Raw genomic sequence first — 26,179 nt, forward strand, 5'->3', positions numbered from 1 at the left:
GAATCTGACTTATTTTGTTTAGCACTTTCTATTTTTATCGTTTTGTAAACTTTGTGAAGTGTTTTCATTTCTTTAGGAAATGTGTCCCCATTGTAGATTGGGATTTTATGCTTTGTTAGGAACAAATTTAGAAAAATGAGCAATTTAGAGAATCTTCATGACTTGGTTTACTTGCTGCACTGATTGAATATAGTGGATTTTGTCCTGAAACCTGTTACAATGCACTTGATTTTGTGAATCTTGGCCAGGTAAGTTTCCTACAAGTCAGCAGTTGTGAACAGAGCTAGCAACAATTTTGGTAGAGAGGTGATTTTCTTTAACCATCGACAGATAAAACCAAGCAACCACACGGCATTTAACATCATATATTAGAGTGAACATAAAACTGTAAACTACGAACGTTTTCGGCCATACTCAAGTTAGCCCTTCTCAAGTAGGCTAACAAAAATAACTGATTTTACAATAGGCAGTGGCTATTTGACCGGTTCCGGTCTTTGAATCTGAAACACTATTTGACCGGTCATGACGTCACTGCATAAGCACTTTTTTCTTTTTTTCTTTCAAAGCAAAAGACGAGAAGCGCCGACATAAGTTCTAAATTTAACACGTATTCTTCAACTCAGTTCGTGGCGCGTAGGGTTCGTCTCCGGCTGCCAATCTAGAGGGGATGAGTTGATACTATCCGGAAGCATTCTTTTTTTCATTTTTTTTTTATCTAAATTTTGACCCGAAGCGCACTTATGTAGTCAATTTTTAATTTGAGTAGCCTACAGTCCAAGTTAGTTAATAGTTCTCAAGTATAGTTCTCAAGTTAGTTATATACAATACTTCTTTTAAAAGAAATAATAATGGTAAAACCATTTTTTAAAGAAGTATTGTATATAACTAACTTGAGAGAAAAATGTAGGGTCGTTCGGCAACACACGTTCACTTATGACGATCGGAAAATTACCAAGAGAAATTCTCAAATTCCAGCAAATTAAAAAAACTCTAACATTATTACTCACATTTGAAAAGACATAAAAAATGGGCTGTAGGATACTCAAATTAAAAATTGAACACAAAAATGCGCTTCGGGTCAAAATTTAGATAAAAAAAATAATGCTTCCGGATAGTATCGAACTCATCCTCTCTAGATTGGCAGCCGGAGACGTATCGCACGCGCCACGGACTGAGTTGAAGAATACGTGTTGAAGTTAGAACTTATATCGGCGCTTCTCGTCTGTTGCTTTGAAAGAGAAAAAGAAAAAAGCGCTTATGTAGTGACGTCATGACCGGTCAAATAGTGTTTCATATTCAAAGACCGGAGCCGGTCAAATAGCCACTGCCTTTACAATAACATCCGTAGGCGTCGAAATAGGGTGGGCCGGGTGGTGCCCAGTCTGTCGTGAAACGAGGGTGGGCAAAATATGTTTCGCCCACCCTGTTTTCATGACACTTATGAAGTGTTCGTTACAATTATTACCGTTTTTGTTAAACGCTGAATTATCCAACCAACTGCAGCGCAACTTCTTGTTTTACGCTATGTCTCTCGCTAGGTATCCGACAGAACAAAGCAATTCCACAACAATGCTGCGTTGAAAAAAAGGCAGTTCTCACTGCATTGTTGTTGCTTTGGCAACTGCCACGCGCTGGCAATTCCTGATGAGAGCCTTGTTTGTTCTTTTGTCCGAATGGTTCCGGCTCGGGAAGGTTCCTTCAGCACAGTTAGCAGACACCTGTCCAAACATTTTGCGGCAAATCCGAAGGCGCCACTTTGAAGACAACAGGTCACGAGTCACACGCTTTTTAGGTCGCAAAGGAAAACATAAAAGAAGTTTGTTTAGTTTAGCAGCATCATAAGATCGCAAGGTGCAAGAAAGCAAACATCAAACCTATTAAAGCTTAATTGCTGCAGCGACGCGAAACGCAGCATTTGTGAGAAAGACTAACCATTGCGTTGCGAATTTGTGAACATACACAATAATACACATTCAATGAAATCTGTTTAAAAACTCTCGCCCACCCAGAATTCCTCTCTTCTAAGAAAAAATCGACACCTATGATAACATCTACATTGAAAATAACTCATTTTTGACTCTTTGTCTTCTCCACAAGTTGGTAAGCTTTAGCTGGTGAGTTTTGATTGTTTCAGTCGCTAATCTTTTGAAGTAGAAGTAGCACATACTACATGATATCTCACAAACTTTTTTCTCTTTATTGCATCCCATTGTCATGCACTGCAATTTTAATACTGTACTTAATTATGTAGTATATTGTGTATAAGATTCTAGATTGTAATTTTGTGTCACTGTTTTCTATAGCTGCGTTAACTAATATATGTAAGTGTAGGTCTATCGATATTAAGATTTGTTGTAGGCTTAAGCTGGTGCCTAATTTGAAAAAAAAGTTGAGCTATGTCAAGATTTGCAATTCAAAAGTTACTACAAAAAGGTAACAGAATTCTCCCAAGTTCAGTCTTTTCACCAAGCGGAACTCTCTGTACAAGGAAGTCCAACCAAGCTTTTCAAACATTTTTTAAAGGTTTTCATTCATCACACAAAGTACATTCTAGTAAGTTATAAGGCATATATTTATCATGCCAGTCCTTGCTAACATCGTTGTGTTTTTCATTCTTATTAACTTCAGTACAGCTGGAAAATTGAAATCATCAGGACAATATCATATTTGCAGCAATGATGTCAAATCATGTATGAGTCTCATGAATAAATTAAAATTCATTAAAATGGCTTGCAAACAGCGGAATGGCCCGTTTCGGTGAGTCCGATTCGGTGAGTCCGATCCCTTAACGGGGGATTTTTTCAATTTTTTTTTTAAATTGTTGGGTACCGTACCGTGACGTTTTTCAAAATTAAGCATCTTTCACTCACACTTTGCCAATTTCATTCTATATTATTTAAAATTGTATAAATATTATAACTTTAAAATACTTGAAAATTAATTAAAAACCTCTTCATATTTATATCATATTCTTATAGAATATATACATTGTCTGTGCTTCTATCAACTGCAATTATTGTTTGTGTTTTTTACAAGATCACTTAAATTGTAACTGACATAGGCACTTGATATATGATGTAAACACCGTTTCTACAGCTTCACTGTTTTAATAACATTTTCAGAACGGTCATATACGGAGAGCCATGAATGGGTAAAAATTGATGGAGAAATTGGAACTATTGGAATCACAGACTTTGCTCAGGTTAATAAAAACTTCTTGTGTTATTGACATCTCATGTTGTGAAATAGTTTGCAATAGTAGAGATAACCTGTTTCAGCTTTGGTGTGTTGACGGAGTGGGTGGTTATATGATGTTCGTTTTTATTTGCCTTTGAACTAGGTCTTTGAAGTGGTAAGGTCTAAAACCTGTAATTTTTAAGACCTTTGTATATCATTCTTTTGACGCATTGTTTACTATATGAGCCTTGTATTTGTGCTGTTGTCAATTTACTAAGTTCCTGATATTGAAATGTTCCCTTCACCAACTTGATGAAAGGTTGCTCATCAGATTGTAATTACGGTTTTAACTTTATCATTGGCCTTTAGTTGTTTACAATATCTGGATACAATATCAAACAACTGCTGCACACTCTCCATTGTCAAATTGTTATTCTATTGCAAAGCTGTTACATTTAGTTAGCGCTTTTATAAACAAAGGTTTTTGATAAATGTTGATTTCTCTTATAACTTAAATCGTACAGGGATGTGAAGTGTACCAAAGTATCTTTGTAGGTAATGGCGTGACTTGTATTGCATTGATTTTTCAGGAGAAGCTTGGAGATATTGTATTTTGTGAACTTCCTGATGTGGGAGTGTCTTATGAAAAGGGAGGTACGTAGTAAAACTAAATACAGTTCAGTTTGTTTTTATATCAAAGTAATGTGACGAATATTTCCACCCATGACATGACTAAATTGCTGTAAGTTTGCCATTTATGTTACAAGCGTATTAATAGTGTACAACTGTGTTTAGTTTAATGAGCTGTAGTTTCATATTATTCATAATAAATATGGTATATAGGTGATATTTTCTTAAAACTTGAACTTTAATTGCAGAGGCGTTTGCGATTGTTGAAAGTGTTAAAGCAGCAAGTGATTTGTACATCCCTGTATCTGGCGAAGTGATCGAAAGAAATGAAACGTTGGATTCTGACCCCGGTTTGATTAACACGAGTCCTTTTGATGAAGGTGAAATCAGCTATGAAATATAATTGATCAGAAAGGAGTGCCAAGCTGTTTCTCAGCATTCGACTGTAGCAAGAATTGACAGCGATAGACACGTATTTTGCTCATGCAGCTCATCAGTATCGCAGAAGATCGCTCCTTCTGACAAACAAATAAGCTGTTAATTAAATGTGCAGATAATTTCAGCAAATCTGGCCACGAGTTTAATCGTCACGCTACCAACCTCGATGATCCAGCCTGCATTGAAGCATGTGAAGCTACCAGGATGAAGCATTAAAAAGAGTCATTCTCAGTTTGGGATGAAAGATTTAAGCAATTTTTGAATTATACAGAAATACAACACATCTTTCAATGCCGCAAAGGGTGCCCACGCGACTGTGTAATTGTCGTGCTCCGTGACAGGTCTACATCTGTGGCGCGGGGTGATTTAGGTCAGAAGCTAATCCAAGATTATTTTATCTTATTGGGTGCATGGTGGTTGCGACGGCGTATTGAGATAATATGTTTATTATATACAGTTAACGATCGCACGTAACAAATAGATATAGTGACCAGCTTGTTTATTGTGTCCAATGTTAAATCAAAATATTTGGGCTCATTAGGAGGTTGGGAAAGGGCTTTGACAGGAAAACTTTCTTCATCATAACAGACCCTCGAAACTATTTGAAATTAAAATAAACATAATTAAAATAACCAATTGAGCTATCGTCCGCCCCGATAGCTCAATTGGTTAGCGCGTCACTTCTGGAACGAAGAAACTTCAAGATCAAGCGGCGCTGGTTCGACTCTCGGGGTGTGCGCTTGAGCAACGCACGTTAAGGACTGCTCTCCATTCAGCGGCATCTAATGGATGGAATAGTTCCCCGGCAACAAGACTTCAACAATCGGAAACTGCACTCTGTCAATCTCGGTGACCGGGCCTGCGTCAGTGATTCAAAGCCTCTACAAGTATGCGAAACTGCCAGGATTAAGCTCTGCAAGAAGCTTTCCCAGTCCAAGGATAAAGATTCAATCAAAATTGCCATATTATTTGGAAATACAGTAATAAAAATTTGTCCAAAATTCCTTCAAGGTTTCTGCAGAAAAATCAAAGGCAAGAGTTTTAAAATAAGTATTGTCATCAGGTCTACCTGTTACGAGTGTTCGTGTAGGCTACTGTTTATTGATCAGATATATTCCACGCTGTTCACTACTTCTATAAAACTTCACTCTGAATTGCTCCTAAATCCCCCGCTTCATAGTGACGCAGGACCTAAATCGTCGGGTGCGCCAAAATATGCACTGTGATAAACTAATAGAACTGTTTCAATGACAATCCATCTTAACTGTGTGCCACTTGCTGCTAAAGGAAAAACTTTCAAGCCCAGTACCCAGATGACCACCTAGTATTTTGAGAAAAAATATCTTATTGGTAAGCTTATTTATATTTGTATATTTTTAGGTTGGATGGTGAAAATACAGGTTGGTCAGTCTGTGGAAACCGAAGTTACTGAACTGCTAAACGAAGAAGAATATGAAAAGGTTAAGTCAAGCGAACCGGATAATTGAGAACAAGACTCACTGGCCTACTGGGATAGGAATTTTCGCTCAGCAGATGCACAGTTGCACACTGCTGCATAAATGCTGCTTGCTGAGGTTTTCGATAGTAATGTTTTAAATTTTGCTTAGAAGAATTGTGTGCCAAAGTTGGTGACGCAGCGTCCAATTCACAGTAGGCTAACTGGAAACTGTTTTTGTCTATGTCTGTTTTCCTCGCGCAAAACTAGTCCCTCTCAAAATACTCTGGTTTACAAGAAAGAGTAGCGCTTTTGCTCTGGGTGATTTTTGTTTGTGCATGGCCAGTCCCCTTGACAGCATTGCATTTGGCGTTTTGAAAATCTAGCCATTCACGTTTTCCAAGCTTGATCCAATACCAAGTTGCTAAACTTTTATGAAATGGAAACCGATGGAGCTTAAGCCGCTTTCAGCCGATACAACAGACAGTACGAGTGCATTCAAACGGAAGACTTGACTTTACCACGAATAACCTGATTTGTGTGAGGAAACTTCATACTACATTGGTCACAGCCTTGCATGCGTTTTGAGTGCGAGGAGTGTAGTTTGTTTGTTGTTCGCAAACTTTCAAAATAGCGATTGTTGTTACGAGTAGGCTACTGCCCGATTCTTTTACCTAAACAACGTCGACATGTATTTACATTCATTAGAGTTAATTTGTCCTGAAAGAAAAAAATGTCGTTTCAACATAGGTGCACGGATATAAGATAGTAACGTCTGTTTACTCCAGTTCTGCGGTACTAGCTCGAAAAAAGTCCTTTGAATATTCTGGAGGCTGTTCGATACCCATTTTTACCAAGTACCCACCTATGTCAGGGTACTGACGCCCCTAGGGTCACAAGCGTAATATGATATTTGAACAGCCCTTAATACCCGTAGCTCTTTTTGAAAAGCTGCACTGTGTGAAACTGTCAGGACTAACCTGAAGAACTTTGGTCGTTGCGAGGACATGGATTTCTCCATCTTGGAATAGTGACGTACCGGTAGCTGAGAGATAATTTTAGGGGGGTAAAAGCAGCTGTTTGCGAGAGGGGCAAATGTTTGTAATGAAGAGTTTGTTTAAAATATCGCTACTGAATGCGCCAAATATTTATAAAACGTCATTAAACATCCAAATACACTGTCCTTAAAAGAAGTATTGAACACATTCATTTGGAAGGGGGCACTTGCTCATTCGAGCCTACCCCGTGGCTACGTACGTCTCTGTGTTGGGATAATCAATAGTTGAATTTTTCATACTCACTGATTCCTTGAACAGCAGTTTTGAACCACATCGGATTTTGACCCAGCCACAAGAAAGACATCATTGCATAAAGACGGTTATATTTTTTAAATGTATAAAAGAAGAAAAATGATCGAATCGCAAAACACACAACGCAAGACCATTAAGCGTAACAATCGAACTGAAGAAGCTACTGCTCGTTTGCCTCGCAGGATACAGTAGGCCTAACGAAAAGGGCAAATACAGTCTCACCAGCATACGCGCCGACTTCCAGGGGGCGGCGCCCCCCATAAATTTATGGTTGAGGGGCAACAAAATGGCTTTACAAAGTGGTGTTTCAAAGATAAAATACTTCGGAAAGAGATTTAGATCATTTAAACGGACAGAATGCCGAAAGCGAAAAGCAGCCTACGTTGCTTTTGCTCGCGAAACAGCAACTGATCGCATGGCTTTCTCTGGAACGTGAATTACTACTGCGATGCGCACGGCACGCATGCTCACAGTCACACACTGCTCATCTTCTGCGCGTGAGGAGCAACTTCAACATCAAAACGCGCGGTAGCGAAAAAGCGAATGCGAGGTTGAATATTTATTCTCATTTCACGAGTTACCCAAACGTCCGTTAGATTTTTTGCGACTTCAAACATGAAATCGATTTTAGCAAATTTTATCGAGTTGAAACTACGACACAACGAACAATTAAATAAATACAGCTTGAAGAAAAAATACATTTTTTAAAACTGTCATCCGTGTTTTGCTTCAATAAGCACTGTATTGATGCATATATTGTGAAAATTTATACATTTCATACACTCATCAATATACACTTCTGCACTACCGTATGTACTCGATTAAAGATTGATCTCGTGTATAAGTCGAACTCCTACTTTTGAGCTGAAAATCGGTGATATTTCCTTCTCCCGTGTATAAGTCGGATAGCGTATCCCGACACTACCATTCGATGGTTCATCTAAGTATTGGCATTGACATACGGTGAGGAAATTTCAAAGTAGATCGTAGAGTAACTTACGCTGCTGGAATAGTCACTAAATTAGACGCGCTATTTTCAACGAGGTCTTCCCGCTGTGAGATCAATTATGATTCAACAGAATGCATTGTTTTGTTCGCAATGTGTGAGAATTAAATCGAAAACCGACGAAAGAAAAGGTGTTTAATGGTTTTGGTCGTACAATTTGGTCGTCCCGTGTACAAGTTGACCCTGTCTTTTTGAGGTGAAAACTACTTGCGAACATCTCGACCTATGCTCGAGTATAAAGGTATTCGATAACAGACTACAAAGACTTCCGATAAAAAACAGTTGTTAACGCTTTGAAGGTAATTAATTAGAAAAACGAGCGAAACGAGGTTAATAAAACTGATAGCGGGTTTTCACTCTGCTGGAGATCATGATTTTTTTTTGCGTTTTATTTCGATAACTTCACTGTCTTGATCGTTATTCACTCGCACGAAAAGGAAATGAATCGGCTTGTTTTCCAACTGTTCCAATTATGAGCTAACAATATCAAAATGTTTACGACTAGGCGTACTGCATGCGTAAAACTAATCGTTTCAAGCAGCGGTTCTAATAAATTCGGTTTGCGACCTAGGTGTCAATATAAAAAAGACAGTAAGCTTAAGTAAAGACTATTTCGAGTAAAATAGCGTTATGGTTATGACGTCATCACCTTTCTCGCCCCCCAAGGTTTTTTGAAAAGTCGGCGCCTATGCTCACCAGTATAATAATTAAAAAGGCACGACAGCAGCTGGTTACGTTTGTGTAATTTTCGTTCGAATCAATTAACATTGGTACCGTATTTCACTTCATCCTTATCTGGGTAAGTTTGTTAACTGTTTTAATCAAATGACTTCTATTCCACGCGAGGTTAAAGTTTGTTTGTTCGCAAGTCAAATAATAACCTTGCCATCAATAGTTCAAACGTTGGCAGTTTTCCTGTGAAAACCACAGATAAGGATTCTGAAACGTTTGATACAACTAATCTTGGATAACGTTTTTGGCGTAAATTTGAAACCACCCACTTCGTACATCGACGCTAGTGTCGTTTTATCCTCAAACATATAGCTGAAACACTTTGGCACAGACCACTGAGACCAGTCTGTATGTAATTGTGATATCTGTACCGTATTGCACAACCCAGGAGCACATGCAATCGATGCTATTTCTTACCTGTTTCACAATGCTAAACCATGTTGTTTGGCATATTACTAAACTTTTTCGTACAACTCTTTTGCCAGCTGGAGTAGGCTACTGAATACTGATGCTAAGTCTGCTGATATCTTTGGAATTTCATATAATGAAAATGCAACACAATTTCAAACTTGACGTGAGATCTTTATTGGCGATTTACCTACTCTGCAGTGAAGTACATAGTTTAATGAAACAATCCGATACTATAACTTCTCAAGATAGGATCAAAATCAATCCACCAAACACACTCTACCAACAAAAGAACCATTTAACACTGCAAACTTTCATCACAACACGTTTCCCAACTATACCTTTGCCATTGTATACAATTATTAGAAAATTGCTTAGAACCATACACAGAAGTAGGTCAATTGTCTTTTCTATGCCAGTTATCACATTTCTAGTTGCTGTGATAAGACCGTATTGCGTATGCATCATCGATATTTCCATGTAATCTATTTACCCGGTGGGTGAACTGGATAAAGACAGCATTTTTTTAGATCACACAGATCACAATTTTCATGTCACATATGCTTGATGTTACAAATCGTTTAAAGTTTTGACGTTAATGTTTTCACTGCCGCATCTGGATCCTTGAATTAGTTTATTGAGAGAAAATAATGGTTTATCACAAGGCACTACGAGAAACATTTCATGCAAAAGCAATGGTGAGTTGAAAAATGTCTGTTACTAACAGATTTTCTCGTAAAAGTGACCACAGAGAAATTAAAGCCCCTTATCAAACAGCTTGAGGAAACTTACAAGCAAAGGTTCGCATACAAAAGATATTACTATTATCTTAAGCGACATGCAGCATACAGTAAAGCCCAATGATAACAAGAAATGCTCGTTACAACGGATTTTCGTTATGAGAGGGTTTTACTGTACCACGATACTGATACTGTATAGTACAAGAATAATACGTGTTGACAGAAATAAAAAATGCGGTTCTGAGACAATGTACATTGTACAACTACTTTGATCAGAGGCTGGGACCATAAAAATAATAAATCAATATAATGTATTGTATAAGCAAAAGCATGGTTGCACAGGCAACTTGCCACGAAATCATTAACATACCTTATCACAACATAGGGAATAAAAGCTCAATATCACAACTGGGAGTATTGTACGCAAAATTAAGCCAGGTTTGCAGAACAGACTTTGTTAGTGTCTTAAACTTGACGTCCATGTTGGTAGAAAATAGCATAGCTGCACAGCGAAACAAAACCAATACGTCAAAAGTGGCCACAAATAGGAAAGTTTACAATCCAAAAAAGTTATCCAAATCGTTGTGTTCAGAATTTACAACTTTTAGACCCTCTCACAAAAGCGTAGGTGATTACGACTTTGATCAAAACAGAAACGACACAGAAAACAAGAAATAGACACAATCAAAAGAACAATTCTTAGCAAAAAACTACACACCTCTCCCACAGATACACAGTTACAAAACAGGTCAACCAAGAACAAGAAACGTTTACACAACTGGAGGTGGTTGAGGTATCAGGGATGTGAAAAATGTTTGAACAAAACACCAGGCAGTGGCAAATAAGGAAGGTGGAGGGGGAGCGATGGGAGAGGAGGTGGCGGCTTCTTCCTACATATAAAACATAGATATAAATTAAGATACGTTCTGCATGAAGATTTTGAGGCTTACAAATAGGGTTATAGGTCAATTTGACCTGGAATTGAACGATTTTTATCTTATAGGCCTACTTTGTGCTGTTCGAATACATATATTGACACCATCTTCTTCACTCCCCCATTGTTGGTTGTCGCCAACCTTTGTGTTGATTCTTGCCCTTCTTTCTCAAGAGCGCCATAATAGAACAAACCCTTTAGTTTAGTCGATAAAAAGGACAAACTTACATTTTCGTTGGTTTCATTGTTGTTGCGGTCAGTGTCGTTCTGCTCATTTGGTTGGTTGCCCTCCATTTGAACGACCACTCGTCTCCGTTGGACCCGGAATCCACCGGCTTGGTAGCTATAAAGCAATAAACATTAAACAACGATTCCACCAAATGGCCTTTTTGGTTTCTATTTTTTCACTTTGAAATATTTCCAAATCTAAACTATGCCCAATGCTTTAAATTTCATATTCTCATACACTTAGACACTGGTCAAGTAAAATATTCTAATGAATATCGTTGATAGCAAAAAACATCACATTTTAAACCATTTTTCTCGTCTCAGTATCGTGAGTTGGACTGGATAATGAACTCTGTGACTGTCCCGACGCGTGACCTGATTTTCTTGCGCGGTGCAGACAGCTTTGCACCAAGCCGAAGCATTGAGAACGGTTTCAAGAAACTATAAACTTTCTTGATCATCCAAAGTAGACACGGTAGGTGGTAGAAAAACTAAATCTGATTTTTATAAGTTAGTTGATGAAAACCAACACGAGTTGACGTAATTGATTCGAAGACTTACATGTAAAATATGAGGACGAGGCCAGATACAAGGACAAAGCGCCAGAAAGTCGAGTAAAAAAAGATTATACTGAAAAAGAAAATGTATCGGAAGAGCATAAAGAACATGTCCAGCCAATCTTGTTGTCCCATCTCATCGTCCGCCGCTGCAAATCCTCCTTGGGCGTTCATCTGCGGAGATCAGTCCGAAGAATTAATCACTTTCTCTGTTCAAAGGTTATATTTCTAACTTGAACTGGCACAACCTTACTACAGTATTTAGTTCTAAAATCAAAGTGTGGAAACTTTTAGACGCATCTATTTTCAATAGATGCGTCTAAAACTTCAACTTATTGGTTCAATTCTGAAATAAGGAATTTAATGGACAAACGTCGTAAATTGAAACAGGATCCAATACAATATCGTTTAGTAAACCTTGAAATTAAAAAAGAATGTCATAAAGCTAAAGAAAAATGGCTTGAAGAAAAATGTCTAGAAATTGAGAAACTTCGACTTGATGGGAAACACATGTTCAAAAAGATAAACGAGCTTGTAGGCAAAAAATCAGCACCAACATCGAAGTGTATCAGAGCGGCAAATGGAGACATCCTTCATGACCCAAAAGATGTAACTCAGAGATGGGAGGAATATATACAGGACCTCTTTCGGGATGCAAGCAGAAGCAAGCTTACTGAAGATGCATCTCGAGATGTGACAGGTCCACCGATCTTGAAAGCCGAAGTTATGTGGGCTCTGCATCAAATGAAAACAGGAAAAGCAGCTGGGCCAGATGAAATCTGTGTGGAAATGCTTAAAGCTCTAGACGAAGAAGGAATAGACATCATATGGAAGCTCTTAGACAGAATATATGAAAGTGGTGTGATTCCTGAGGACATGTTGAAATCAGTATTCATTGCACTACCCAAAGTTCCAGGAACACTTGATTGCGACAAACATCGCACTATTAGTCTGATCTCACACACTGTGAAATTGCTGCTAAAGATCATCCTCCAACGCTTAAGAAGGCAATTGCTTCCAGAAATAGGGGGCAATCAATTTGGCTTCATGAAAGACAGGGGAACAACCAACGCAATCTTCACGATGAGAATGCTTGGTGAAAGAGCAATCGAAGTCCAGCAAGACCTATATCTAGCATTTGTAGATTTTAAAAAAGCCTTCGATAAAGTTCGTCACGAACAGCTTTTTGAGATGCTGAACAACATTAACGTTGATCACAAGGACCTGCGCATAATTAAGAATGTGTATTACCAACAACAAGCTGCAGTTCGCCTACCTGAAGGTCTGTCTAGATATTTTGAAATTCAACGTGGGGTCAGACAAGGCTGTGTGATGTCACCAGATCTGTTTAACTTGTATAGTGAAATGATTCTCAGAGAAATAGAAGGTATTGATGAGGGAGTTTTAGTGAACGGCATCTCATTAAACAATATTCGCTATGCTGATGACACTGTGCTCATAGCGACATCCCCGGATGGTTTACAAACACTAATTAACAAAACTTCAGACATCAGTGCAAAATATGGAATTGAAATTAATGACAAAAAAACAAAATGCATGACTATCTCCAAACAAAGTCCTGAACCCCACTTTGTACTTCACCAGGGAGGCAACACAATTGAACAAGTGTCTTCTTTCAACTATCTTGGTTCTCTCTTAACAGCGGACGCACGATGTAAGAAAGAGATACGAAGAAGAATAGGCCTAGCTAAAGACGCTTTTAATAGACTACGACCTATTCTATTGGATCGCAAGCTTTCTATTCTTCTGAAGGTGCGACTTCTCAAAGTGTTAGTGTGGTCTGTTCTCCAGTATGGTTGTGAAACATGGACTTTCAACACAGAAACTAGGCGTAACATTGAAGCAGCAGAAATGTGGTTTTACAGAAGAATGCTCAGGATTTCATATACTGATCACATCACAAATGCAGAAGTTTTGAACCAAGTACATCAAGATAAGGAACTATTGAACAACATAACTCAAAGGCAACTCAAATTTCTCGGTCACATTATCAGAAAGGAAGATTTCGAAAATCTCTGTCTAAGCGGCCGCCTTCTCGGGAAACGTGCTCGTGGCAGACAAAGAACAACATTTATATCCAATTTCAATACATCAATCAGCCAACCAAGAACACTTTGGGACACTGCGCGACAAAGGGAACACTGGAAAAAATTTACGAACTGAGCATCTAGTTCATCAAAGGCCGCATCGGCTATGATACTGTTGATGATTTTCAATAGAATTTAAAAATTGATAACACATTTAACTAGTCATTTAAAATGGTAACGATTGTAAAATACGAAACTAATATCCTCACCACAGGAAGAAGTGTAAAAGCCCTGATCCCACCTACATTTCACTCACATTCCCATCCCACCTACCTATACTACATTTGTGCATACAAACAAGTGGCACCTACATTACAAATACTCCACATTTTATCAATTTGACACAGATGAGAATAAAACAATAAAACTGCATTTTGGTTATTAAACATATTGCTTTGCAACTTCGACATAACGAGACTTACAGGTGGGTTCGCTTCTGCAGCATTGGCTTGGGGTTGTTGAGCAGCAGGAGGCTGTGCGCCCTCAGTGGCCGGTGCAGCTTCATTTTGATTGTTCGCTAGGTGTTGCCCATTGTAACTAAATAAAAGTTATGGTATAGTAACGTTTACAGGGGGTCGATAGAACCATTTCAGCCTGAAATTAGTTTAAGGGCCAACACATAGTAAAAAAAATAACACGGAAGCTTTGGAGTCCTAACAGAGGGCTTACTTTGGAGACAGTTTCTCTTAATTCTTTTGGTTGAAACCTACAGGAGTATACCTATTTTCGTATTTCTTTCTTCTCTTTTTTGAGGTAATGTGATCTGTTTTATTTGGGGCCCGGGTGTCAATGGTATCAGGTGTCAGGTGTCATAACCAAAGTCTAAACTAGTACTACTCAAACTGCGGTACGCAAGCGCTTGATTGCCGTTATGCCATTAGCTTCAAAATAATTTATTGAGTAGTCTATTTGTGTTAATCAGTAAGTATACGTTTTTCATCAGGCTTTCGTTGTTTTTCTTTCGAGGCATAACTTCCGTAAGCTGCTTATGCTGATAAACCGATGTAGGGCTTGTAGGCCTATAATGGCAAAGCGTGGTCGCATTGACAACGAACATGTACAGAAGTAAGAAACAATCACTTTCCGACCCAATTGATTCCGATTCTGACAAAAGTTATATTGGAAGCACCAAAGTTGGTTGGTTTTGAATCTTTATCCTCGGACTGACAAAGCCTTGATTGGTTATTCCTGGTAGTTTCGCATACTTGTAGAGGCTCTTGACGCAGGGCTAGTTACCGAGATTGGCAGAGTGAAGTTTTCCGATTGTTGAAGTGTTTATTCCATTCACTAGGTGCCGCTGAATGGAGAGCAGTCCTGAAATGCGTTGCTCAAGCGCACACCCCGAGAGTCAAACCAGAGCCGCGTGATCTTGAGCCAGGCGCGTAACCGCTGAGCTAACGGGGCGGACAAAGTGTTAGCGGTGAAAAAAATCGTTCAAGTCTTGTTGGACAATACGATCGGCCTATATCTTACGGTGTTTAGAATTTGGCATTATAACAACAGGTGATGCTAGTGCGCCGAAATCGCAATATGTCGTTTGCAGAATTATGCTCAGCAATGACTCAATGAAACTTTAGATCATGAAAGCATTTATATTTAAAAGTTGAAATTGGAGCTAAGCGAAAAGAATTTTTGAAGGGAAAACGAAACAAATCTGCACAAAAACAAATGTAGGCCAACAGATTGAGCACTTTTTTGTGGTATTAACACCAATTATTGTAGCCTAACACTCTCATATTAATATAAAAGCTCGTGCATTGTACAAAGTAGCGCCAAGGGTTGCAAAAGTTCGAAAACCACTCCCTAGGTGAAATGTCAGTGAAAAACTGTTTGTGAATTTTCATATTGCAAACTTGTAAAACCAAGATTGGACTTGTTAATGTTATTGTCAGATTTTTTTGTTCGTTTGAAATGTGTGACCGGTACGTCGAATGACAATACCGCTGCCGGTACGCTGTATTAAAAGTTTGAGTAGCACTGGTCTAAATGAACTTGTTCCTAAGTCGGCATGACTCACTATTCCAAGGAGCTAGAAGAGATTTAGTCTACCTGTCTATAATTACATGCTACATAGGGACCAAACGAGGGACACAGATTAAAACAATCGCGGTATGCGATCAACTACTGTAAATGATATACAGTATCAAGAAATGTCTCTTCAAGGCATAACAATTCAACTGTGCAACAATTTTTAGATAAATCTATTTTTAAGATTTTGTAATGTACGAAAGATTTGTTTAATAGTTTCGCATGCTTATAAATAGCACAAACTTCAACCGCAGACCCGAAACTGACAGCTGCAGACTTCTGTTTGTGACTGCAACTTTGTTGCCAGTGGCTATTTCAACCACTTGGTCTAGTTGTAACCGAAGCATTAGAAAATGCCAACATACAAACAAATATAGCTAAAAATAAAGCTCTCACTGTTGCATATAGTGATTCCACTGCTGCTGGTACTGTTCCCACATTGCTGCCATATGGTTGTGATTGTGGGCGCCGTAATGATGGTGGTACATGTTTTGTGCTGGATTGTAACCGTGTTGCCATTGGTTCCACTGTCTACAAAGTTTGTGTTAACGTTAAATAGTGCATGGCGATAGTTATGTTACGAGACGTAAAATAATTTGAGTTTGACAAGCGTTGCAACATAGTTATTTTATGTGATTATTATTCAAACATAAAACAACTGTAAATTTAATAAAGCTTCTCAACATGTCTAATATGCAAGCAAAAATAACAAGTAGTATTATAATGTATTAGGCGAGTATGCTTCATAGCCGGGTTTAAGTGCTTAGAGGTAAACAGAAAAAAAATGTTTTCAATAGAAATGTTGTACTCTGGCAGTTAACACTCACAGCGAAATACGATGAAGTATAATTTGTTAAGAACAATTTCAAAAAACAATTCACACATAAGCATGGTGCAACTGCACCTAAACATGTTACCCTTGTAATAGAGTAGGCAATAAGGCGTTCGCCTCAAGTATTTCATAATAATCGGCTACAAAAATGACACCCGAATTGACTTACACATTATTTGTAGATCCAGAAGGGGTAGAAGGAGGAGAATTGGGAACGTGTCGATGACGTAACACACTTGAGGCTTCCGAAGATTCTTCAGGTGCAGTCTAGGAATTGTAAATCGACGTCATAGAATTTGCCACTCAAAAGCAAAATATTATCAACAAAACGGTGCCCAAATCTCTGGTTGAAGTAGAAAAATTTCGATAGGTACAACAAGTCGTTCAATGGTAACTAACCAACGATATCAACAGCAAGGAACAGTAATTAACTAGTTAACCACACTACATAGTTTCCGGCGCTTTTTCAAAGTAAACAGCAAAGTTTTTGCTTTCCAGGTCTAAATATATAAATTGAAATCAAGAAAAATTTAAGCCTGGAGAAAAGCTAGATTTAGACAAATTAAGAAAGGAATTGAATTGTGGTAATTTCAGTCGCAAAATTGTCGAAATCGATAAAAAAAACTCGCAGAGAAGAGAGAATTCAAAGAAACCTTGATTTAGGCTAGCTAGTAGCTACCAGTGAATTCGGCAGCCATTGTGATTGCATTTTGTGAGTTGGATCGCTTATAGATAGCCACTTTTATTATTGAAATTTGAAGACAAAGTAAAGAGAAGTCACAAGAAACGTTTTGGCCTTCTTTACATTCCACCCAACCGTAGTCAGCCTTCATTTTCACTTAACTAAGTTCAAACCCTGCCCAGGCTTGGTACTGTAACCATAGACTCAGAAGAAGGTTAACAACTGCTCTCCATTCAGCGGCATCTAAAGGATTGGAATAATTCCCGGCAACAAGACTTAAACAATCGGAAACTTCACTCTGTCAATCTCGGTGACCGGGCCTGCGTCAGTGATTCAAAGCCTCTACAAGTCTACATGTATGCCGCTTGCGAAACTGCCAGGATTAAGCTCTGCAAGAAGCTTTCCCAGTCCAAGGATAGAGATTCAATCAGTCAAGGACCAAGGTTGTTTATGACTACCAAATCAAATTTCTAAAAGATTGAATCAATTACAGATTAGGGTGGTCCAAAAAAAAAAGTTTTTTTGTAAATGTTAATGTCTCACCCTAAAATATTGTTACCATTGATGAGAAAATGACATGTGTGAATTTTCATAAAGATTGGTTGATATTTAGAGGTTGCTACCGGGGTTCAAAGTTTTGTCGTTTGCCCCCATTTTAACGTTTCGAGAGGATATGATATGATACGGTACAGTAAAAAATACGGTACAGTGCCATGGTATATTACAAGAAAAATACAGTTTAATAATTACTCTATAGTCTGTTTATAAACTCATGTGTCTGTACTACGAATTATACTTACTGGTGTACAACTGTACATGTACGAAATGTGCGACTTTGTATAAGGTAAAGGTGAGTCCCATACTTAAATACAAGCATCAAGGGATGAGGTTCTCATTATACTAAGCCTTCGGCACTAACGAGAGTAGGGAGGCCAGTTCCTTTCTCTCGGCCGCCTTAACTTCAGCAACTACGCCCACCCAATATATTACACCCTTGGTAGAGGTGGGCGTGAGCGGTGTTTGTCAACAACCAGTATAAGCCGGGAGTCAAACCAGGATTGCATAATTGGAAAGCGAGCGCGTCACCGCTGCGACTTTGTATACTTGTGTTTGAAATTCAGAGACTAAATTGGACATTCATTAACAACTTTAGAATACAACAAATAAACTACCGTACATGTACAAATGTACATGATGTAAACTAATATACATAGTACAACATACATATAGGAATTATTGCGCGAGGGTCTTTCTACTGCAGTCTGGATATCGCTGACCGTGATCGGCGACGACACGCAAAAGATACAGTTTTTGTTCTTCGTCACATGTGTGTAATGTGTTGTATTCCGTGATCAACGCCACTCCATGCTCGGCAATGTCATTTACAACCTTTATTTCACTCACAATTGCTCTCGCTCTTTGATACGCGTCATTGGTCTTCCAGTTATCTGGATCTATCTCCAAAAATGATGAAGACAAATTCAGAGCCTTAAAAAATCTGTTTGTATTTGATGTAACAAAATCAATGAATGAACATTTTATTTGAAAACCAAAGACTTGTTGTATTTGGCCTGCCGTCATCATACTCACGAGATAGTTCTCGAGGCAATATTTTCATGTGTGATGGGTCGTTCGACTGGTCCGGACATTCTACTCTTCAAGCGTTTTCAAATGAAATGGTCATTTATTGCTAAAGATGATGTACAATGTGCGTGAACTGACGACGAGGCTTTAAAGCAGGGGTGACGAACCTTTTTGCGGTCGCGGGCCACTTTGTCAATTACACATGAATTATCGGGCCACACAACTTTTTAATCGTAACCTACTACGAAATGTTTTAGAAGCGACTCAAGATATTATTCATGAAAAGAAAGAAATGACAGATGAAAGTAATAAAACCCACACAGTTGAAATTATCTTACGCAGAATCAAAACATACAACAGTAAAAATAAAAACAAATCAACTTGAGCAAAAAGGATAGAGCAACAGTACTTGCACTGATAATGAAGACAGTTTAATTTTCGAAGAGTTTGCTGTCATATGAGTAGGCCTATGATTTCTTTTTTTTGGCTCTATCCTTTTTGCTGAAGTTGACTAAATGTTTCGACCAGTATGCTCGGAAACAACAAATCAGTGTATGAAATTTCTTTTTCAAACAACAAACAAAAGCCATGCGAATCATACAGCTGAAGCTATCTAATGCAGCATTGAAGCATAAAATATTAAAAAATTAAATTGAAGCATTGAATTTTTGCTTGGGATGTTTGGAAAGTTTTTTGCTTGACTAAGCGTTCAATATTAGGTTGAACGAACGATGTGGCAAGTCTCAACTGCATACTAAGATTTTCTGTCAGCCTCGACCTGTAACGACTTTTTGTAAAGTGCATTTTAGAAAAGAACTGTTCGCATAGGCGATTGTCAAATTGTTTTGCAGGCCGCACAAAATTCTTGCGGGCCGCGCGAGCTTGTCACCTCTGCTTTAAAGCATGTGACAGACGTAGCAGATGCCATAAGAACCTTCGCTAATGAAAATTGTTAATGCAGCATTGCAGCAACATTGTGACGACTACAGAGCTCCTTGAGTTGACCATCATATTCTTGGGTAGAGTTCCTCTTCGTGGCATCAAAATCATGGCTCCTGGTGCCCTTCATCGTGCCAGGTGGATGGCGAAAGCCATCTGTGCACTCAAAGTTTGGGATGTACCGAAAACAGTACAGTAGTTGACTCTAAAAGAGAGGATGTCGCTTTTGCGCAATATCTGTGTGTTTGTTGTGAGAGTGTACGTGAAAGCTTGGTTTCTCACCCCATTGCCGATTCTTGCACTACCTCAGGATCTCGCATTTCTCAACAACTCGATCAGTACGAGCAGTAGCGTAGCCAGGAATTTTGAAAGGGGTGGGTTTTGACCACCCAGCGGCGGGGGTCTGGGGGGCCTCCCCCAGAAATTTTTGAAAAATTACTTTGAATTTGGTGCATTCTGAGAGCATTTTCAACAAAAATGTGGGTACGAATATTCCTGTAAAATGGTGCTGTCCGGTAGCATAGCAAAAGAATAAGATCAAGCTTTCTTCGGCATTTTTCGGAAATAAAGCTTAGTCTCTGTGTTTTCTTGTTGCTAATTCCTGGCTGAGATGTTTGGTATTGGCAAAACTCGCTCTTTTAATGCAATTTTGTTTAAAATTAGGCAATTTTTTTTTAGACTGAAAGCATTATTCTCAATATCATGACATCATACGTGTGCCAAAGGGGGGGGGTTGTAACCCCCAAACCCCCCCCTTGGCTACGCCACTGAGTACAAGGATATTCATTCAAAGATGGCAAAGGCAGTAGTGAACAAGATGTTGCGTCATTTGTGGTACCTAGGAGAGGAGCTTATCGCGTTGGCATTTTTTGATAATTCTGTATCATTAGACACTAAACGGAAGATGATGACTCCAATAAAGACATGTGACGAAGGAGTACAGCCTAGTAAAAAAGCTGTAATTGGCCACAAAGAAATAGCAGACAAAAGTTTGGAAGATTTTGCTACATCAAATACAAACCGATTTAAAGGCCCTAAATTTGTCTTCATCATTTTTGGAGATAGACCCAGATAACTGGGAAACCAATGACGCGTATCAAAGAGCGAGAACAATTGTGAGTGAAATGAAGGTTGTAAATGACATTGCCGAGCGTGGAGTGGCGTTGATCACGGAATACAACACATTACACACATGTGACGAAAAACAAAAACAGTATCTTTTGCGCGTCGTCGCTGATCACCGATATCCAGACTGTAGTAGAAAGACCCTAGCGCAATAATTCCTATATGTATGTACTAAACCATAAAAACTATTAATACTACAAAAAGTGCTCAATGCCAAGCAAAAAGCCAAGCAGAGGGAATTAAATCAACTATAATTATTACTCTCTAAACCCTTGACAGCCTGTTTTAACCTAAAAGGAGGACCTTCTGATGATTACCCTTTTAGGGTGAAACAGGCTGTCAAGGGTTTAGACAGTGGTTCTCAACCTTTTCTGAGTCATGGCTCCCCAGACTGTGGCTCTAAAAGACCATGGCCCCCTTGAGTGAAATAAAAATGTATTTGTTTAAAGAACAACGAAACGAAATCAATAAAAACAGTTAACAAGTGATTAAATGCTTTCTTTTTCGTAATAGACTACGCCAGTAAATCAAGCGTATCCTTAATTGTTACGTTACAATCACAAAAGATGATGCAACATGCAGTGAGTTAGAACATACGATGAAAAAACATGCTTTTAGCTAGCTTTACGATACTGACACCTGCATGAGTGTTTTTTGTGTCACAATTCTACGTTTCTGTCAATATTATACATGTTATAATTCATTAATGAAGCCTTTTATCGTGGCTCCCTTGAGAACGCTCTGTGGCCCCCTTGGGGGGCCAAGGGCCACAGTTGAGAACCCCTGGTTTATAGGGTAATAACTATGTATGTAATTGTACTATGTATATTTGTTTACATCACGTACATTTGTACATGTAGTTTATTTACTGTCTTCTAAAGTTGTTATTGATTGTCAAATTTAGTCTCTGAATTTTAAACACAAGTATACAAAGTCTGTTTGTTTATTGTTTGTTTATCTTTATCCTGCATTGCGGGAAAGCGGACTTGAGCGCTATGCATCGGTGTACTCCTTCCGGCATACACCTGACCCACGCTGCAGCCGACGACAATGTCTGTTTCCGGTTGTCTACTCTACCTATGACTTAAATTTGGTACTACCCATTACTCGAAATTGATCACTGGATAGAGGCAATTATCGTAAAGTTTCTTGCCCAGAGAAACAACAGCAAGTGCGGGTGGCTGGAGTGTAACATGCAGGCTCTCGACTGCGAGCCCAACGCGCTAACCACTCGGCCACTGCTGCCGACTAAGTCGCACATTTTTTATACGTAGACCAGTTAGTGTAATTCGTAATACAGACGTACAATCGTACATGAGTTTATACACAGACTATAGAGTAATTATTAAACCATATTTTTCTTGCAATATACCATGGCACTGTACCGTATTTTTTACTGTACCGTATCATGTCATATCTGTATCACATCCTCTCAAAACGTTAAAATAAGGGCAAACGACAAAACTTTGAACCCCGGTAGCAACCTCTAAATATCAACCAATCTTTATGAAAATTCACACATGTCATTTTCTCATCAATGGTAACAATATTTTAGGGTGAGACATTAACATTTACAAAAAAAGTTTTTTTTTTGACCACCCTATTACAGATAGGCTACTATTAACTAATCACTTTGTAGGGCTCCATTGTATCTTAGTTTGTTTTGTTTTTTATTTTTAAAGTTATGCGGTCACACTAAACTAAGCCGTTTTCCTGTCATTTTTTATCTTGGGGAGTTTTCTGTGACATCACAATTCATTTATAAAATTGCTATTGAAGATTCTCAAAGTAAAAAGTTTAGGAAACTCGTCATTTTTTTAAATTTCTTAAAAATTTTGTTTTTCATTGCTGGCGCAAACATGTAGTGAACGGCAAAGTAACAAAAAGGAAACTAGGGAAATAACTAAAACATAATTTGCCATGCATGCTTGACATTTGTCACATTGAGAACATGGAAGCAGCTGATTCGATGACTGATATAGTCTTTCGCTGCTTGTCTGTTGTGGTATCTAGATTGTCATCATGCTATTTTATTCGTATTGTGTATAATTGTACCAGTGCTATTCTCACAACAGACGAAACAAAAGTTTCCTCTTTCTTTTTTCTCCCAAAACAAGAATCAATGATCAAAGTTGGGACTTTTTGGCTGAAGGAGCTCTTTGATGGGTCACAACGCAGCGACGATAGGCATTTGGAACCGCCTATCTTAAAAACATGTGGCTAACTTGTAATGTATTGCATTTAAAAACTTTCACACTTCCTAGCGCAACCGTATTAAAAAACAAATAAAAAACTGTCACTGCCGTAGTATAAAAGTATATCGATGGTATGTCATATCGGAAAGTTTTGAATCCAAAGAACTATGTTCATACCGACAGAAAACAGCTACTTCAAAGCTATTTGAGAACCTGTTTAAAGCGACTAACAAAACCAAAAATAGCAGTTGCTTCAGGTAAAAAAATACCACAACAAAATGTTAGATACCGCACGAAACGGCATGGCCGTATAGAATTCATCATGATGAGTCACAGCCTATGTGTAATTGTGTATATATGGAAAGGAAAATCCGCACTAACTAAGATGTATTTTTGTTACTCTAAAAGGAGCTCACATTTTTCTAAAACATTCAGAACATAACAATAAAGCTACTGGATAAAAATGCATACATTGGCCATTGAGAGCTAACTCAATTCTTTTGAATAGGCACATTTTATCTTTCATACAAGTGGCTGTGCATGTCTGAAGGTTCTGTTACTGCAGCCAAAGTGACTACACTTGACCAGTCTTTGGATAAAGAATGTACAGTTTAACTTAAACAAAGTTACTAAGTTTATGTTCTACAATATTGAACTAATTCTGGATTTGGACAAAACTAAAAGTTTCTCAGAAATAAAATTAGAGCCCACGTGCCTTTTGTGAGTAGCCCACAGTACGATATGAAATAGCAATGTTTATTTCCAATTCACTGTATTGGGAGTATCTGGTTGTCTGATTTTGTGGTCACCATCATTCATTATATATTTGATGAACATTATATATACTGCACTTACCGCAGACTCTTGAGATGAAGATTTAGACGTTCCTCCATCCGTTAAAATAAGATGAACAATTTGGGCAGAATTAGAAGCCTAAAACAATTCATATGACATTTCCAGAGGTTTGTTTTCCTTACTCTTTTGCAATAGCAATTTTCAAGAAAAAAGTTTGTACTAAAAAAATTGGCTAAACCTCATCAACGTGTGCTCCTGCTCACACTGATTCAATTCCTGCAGACATGAATTCAAAGCCTGAAAACCTTGAACCGACGTCGAAAATTGCTGGTAAAACACAAATGCCACTAAACTAAGGTTTTACAAGTAACTGCACTAGATTTTATTTTGACATATATGCTACAATATTAGACCAATCCTGCTTGGTCCCAACTAAGTGGGGTTGACAGTAGTGCAAAATCTAATTTGGATTTCATAGATTTTGCTTGATATTTTAATCAAGAAAGTTGAAAATACGTTATGGAGCACATGTGGTTGTCTTCATAAATGTGAAGAAAAAGTTACCTTGAATGATGAACTGACAATTTCATTATCCAAAAGATACCTCCCGCCATAAATTAACCTTTGAGTTGAAATATCCTGTAAAAAAATAAAAAAAACAAATAGGTATAAACCGATTCAGTTTAGCTTGTAGCACACAAAATCATAATTAAATAACTGGAAAGCGCTTCATTCATAATACAGTGGAAATTGTCTCATCAACAAAACAAGCATTTTTGGTTTGCAGACGTAATAAAATTGTCTATATAGTCCGCCACAGTGTCACAGTTGGTTAAGCAACTGATATTAAGATCAATTAATGTCATACAGTGATAGTTCAACTCTTAAAGTGTGAGCTTAAGCAACGTACTTCAACGACAGATTTCCTTTCAGCAACACCCCAAGTAAGTGAAATAATCAACTTTACAGGTAACACTTAAACAACAAGGGGAAACTTCACTCTGTCACTCTTGGTGACCATCATTAGTGCTCAAATCCTTTACAAGTTTACAAAGATGTCAGGATTAAGCTTCCCAAAATACTTTCTCAGTTTTAAGATTCCCACAATCAATTAACACAATGTATGGTACTTTGTACAATGGTGAACCTATAGCTAGGACTACTAACCGGATTTCCTGGATAAGTTTCATGAATAACTTCTTTCAGTTTAAGAATCGACCAATTGGGTTCACAGGTCAAGACATGGTCCTTGTTTTGGTTGGGAGCTCGCAAAGTGATAGTTATTTTACTCATTCTTTTGTTGAATTTAACTTTAATTTTTCATAACAAATTTTATTTTTCTGAAATAGTACACAACTACACATATGACACATGACAGGTCAAGTATCTCTAAATAGGTAGTTTTCAATCTTTTTGTCATGGTGGACCTTTTTGGTGCCCTCAAAGTGATCTCAAACCCTTACAAAAATTAAATTGTAATTTTGGTATAGGCTATTGCATTTCTTAACGGAAACAAATGTTTCATAAGTTTTGAAGTAACACACTTAAAAAAAATTTGCTGAACTTGTGACACACTTATGACGATTGAGAACATTGATGATTATTCTAACAACTGAATGACCTTGGATGACTTTTTTTCTGGTTTTATGAACCTTGTCATATGCAGTGCACATATAAAAAGATTTGGTACCGTATCAAAGTAAGCCCCAATTACGATAGTTCTGGTACGGTACTCTATTCGCATGTTTACTATTTCTGTATCATATTTGGTACCGATATCATATTTGTATCAATATTTGTATCATATTTGTATCAACTTTTTTTTTAAAGTAACTTCTGATTTAGTACAACTTTCAGACTGTATAATATATATTCGATTCACAAGTTGCAGTAATATTTGGATCACATTAGTTGCTGGACCACTTAATCGATCCTCTATTTTGATGTTGATTTTTTATGTCATATCCTAGGTATTGTGATTGATTGTGCAAAAGTAATACGGTATTTACTGCTAACAGGTCACGCCTGTTATTTATGCCAACTTTAATACTTTACAATAAGCATACTTTAAATCATTTTGGTTAGACAAAATTTAGGCTACATATATTGTTTATCATTTCATTGTTCAGCCTATCATTGTCATTGTTTACCATTTAATTTTCCACTTGCTATTTTCAACAATGAAGAATAAATTTGAATGCTTACGGTACCCCAAAAATATTGGATAAAAACTTAGGCTTGTTAAATTTATAATCTGTAAATCATTTATTTGGACCTGGCTAACACTTTTAATGCG

General features: G+C 37.8%; 2 protein-coding genes across 2 annotated transcripts; one reads left to right on the top strand and one right to left on the bottom strand.

The window, feature by feature from the left end:
- Positions 1-2,285: 2,285 nt before the first annotated feature.
- LOC145772017 (glycine cleavage system H protein-like) lies at positions 2,286-6,332 on the top strand. The gene is made up of 5 exons (XM_082583824.1): positions 2,286-2,553; positions 3,123-3,202; positions 3,768-3,831; positions 4,056-4,187; positions 5,626-6,332. The coding sequence occupies exons 1-5, from the start codon at positions 2,397-2,399 to the stop codon at positions 5,730-5,732; spliced, it is 540 nt and encodes a 179-aa protein (XP_082439950.1). The 5' UTR covers positions 2,286-2,396; the 3' UTR covers positions 5,733-6,332.
- Positions 6,333-9,297: 2,965 nt separating this feature from the next.
- On the bottom strand, positions 9,298-25,219 carry LOC145772779 (homocysteine-responsive endoplasmic reticulum-resident ubiquitin-like domain member 2 protein). The gene is made up of 9 exons (XM_082584653.1): positions 25,051-25,219; positions 24,448-24,522; positions 23,944-24,021; positions 16,733-16,830; positions 16,128-16,262; positions 14,126-14,240; positions 11,600-11,769; positions 11,039-11,153; positions 9,298-10,766 (listed from the first exon to the last, which is right to left on the bottom strand). The coding sequence occupies exons 1-9, from the start codon at positions 25,174-25,176 to the stop codon at positions 10,647-10,649; spliced, it is 1,032 nt and encodes a 343-aa protein (XP_082440779.1). The 5' UTR covers positions 25,177-25,219; the 3' UTR covers positions 9,298-10,646.
- Positions 25,220-26,179: the final 960 nt, after the last annotated feature.

This window comes from Aplidium turbinatum, chromosome 6 (genome assembly GCF_918807975.1).
Source record: "Aplidium turbinatum chromosome 6, kaAplTurb1.1, whole genome shotgun sequence".
In the NCBI taxonomy this organism is placed as follows: domain Eukaryota; kingdom Metazoa; phylum Chordata; class Ascidiacea; order Aplousobranchia; family Polyclinidae; genus Aplidium; species Aplidium turbinatum.

Bases quoted from the DNA above. Each gene is read 5' to 3' on its own strand.
- LOC145772017 (XM_082583824.1), top strand. From the start codon at position 2,397: ATGTCAAGATTTGCAATTCAAAAGTTACTACAAAAAGGTAACAGAATT. The intron at 3,832-4,055 runs GTACGTAGTAAA...CTTTAATTGCAG, and splicing joins AGTGTCTTATGAAAAGGGAG to AGGCGTTTGCGATTGTTGAA. The intron at 4,188-5,625 runs GTGAAATCAGCT...GTATATTTTTAG, and splicing joins CACGAGTCCTTTTGATGAAG to GTTGGATGGTGAAAATACAG.
- LOC145772779 (XM_082584653.1), bottom strand. From the start codon at position 25,176: ATGAGTAAAATAACTATCACTTTGCGAGCTCCCAACCAAAACAAGGAC. The intron at 16,263-16,732 runs GTAAGTCAATTC...CAAACTTTGTAG, and splicing joins TCTGGATCTACAAATAATGT to ACAGTGGAACCAATGGCAAC. The intron at 14,241-16,127 runs GTGAGAGCTTTA...ACTTTTATTTAG, and splicing joins TGGAATCACTATATGCAACA to TTACAATGGGCAACACCTAG.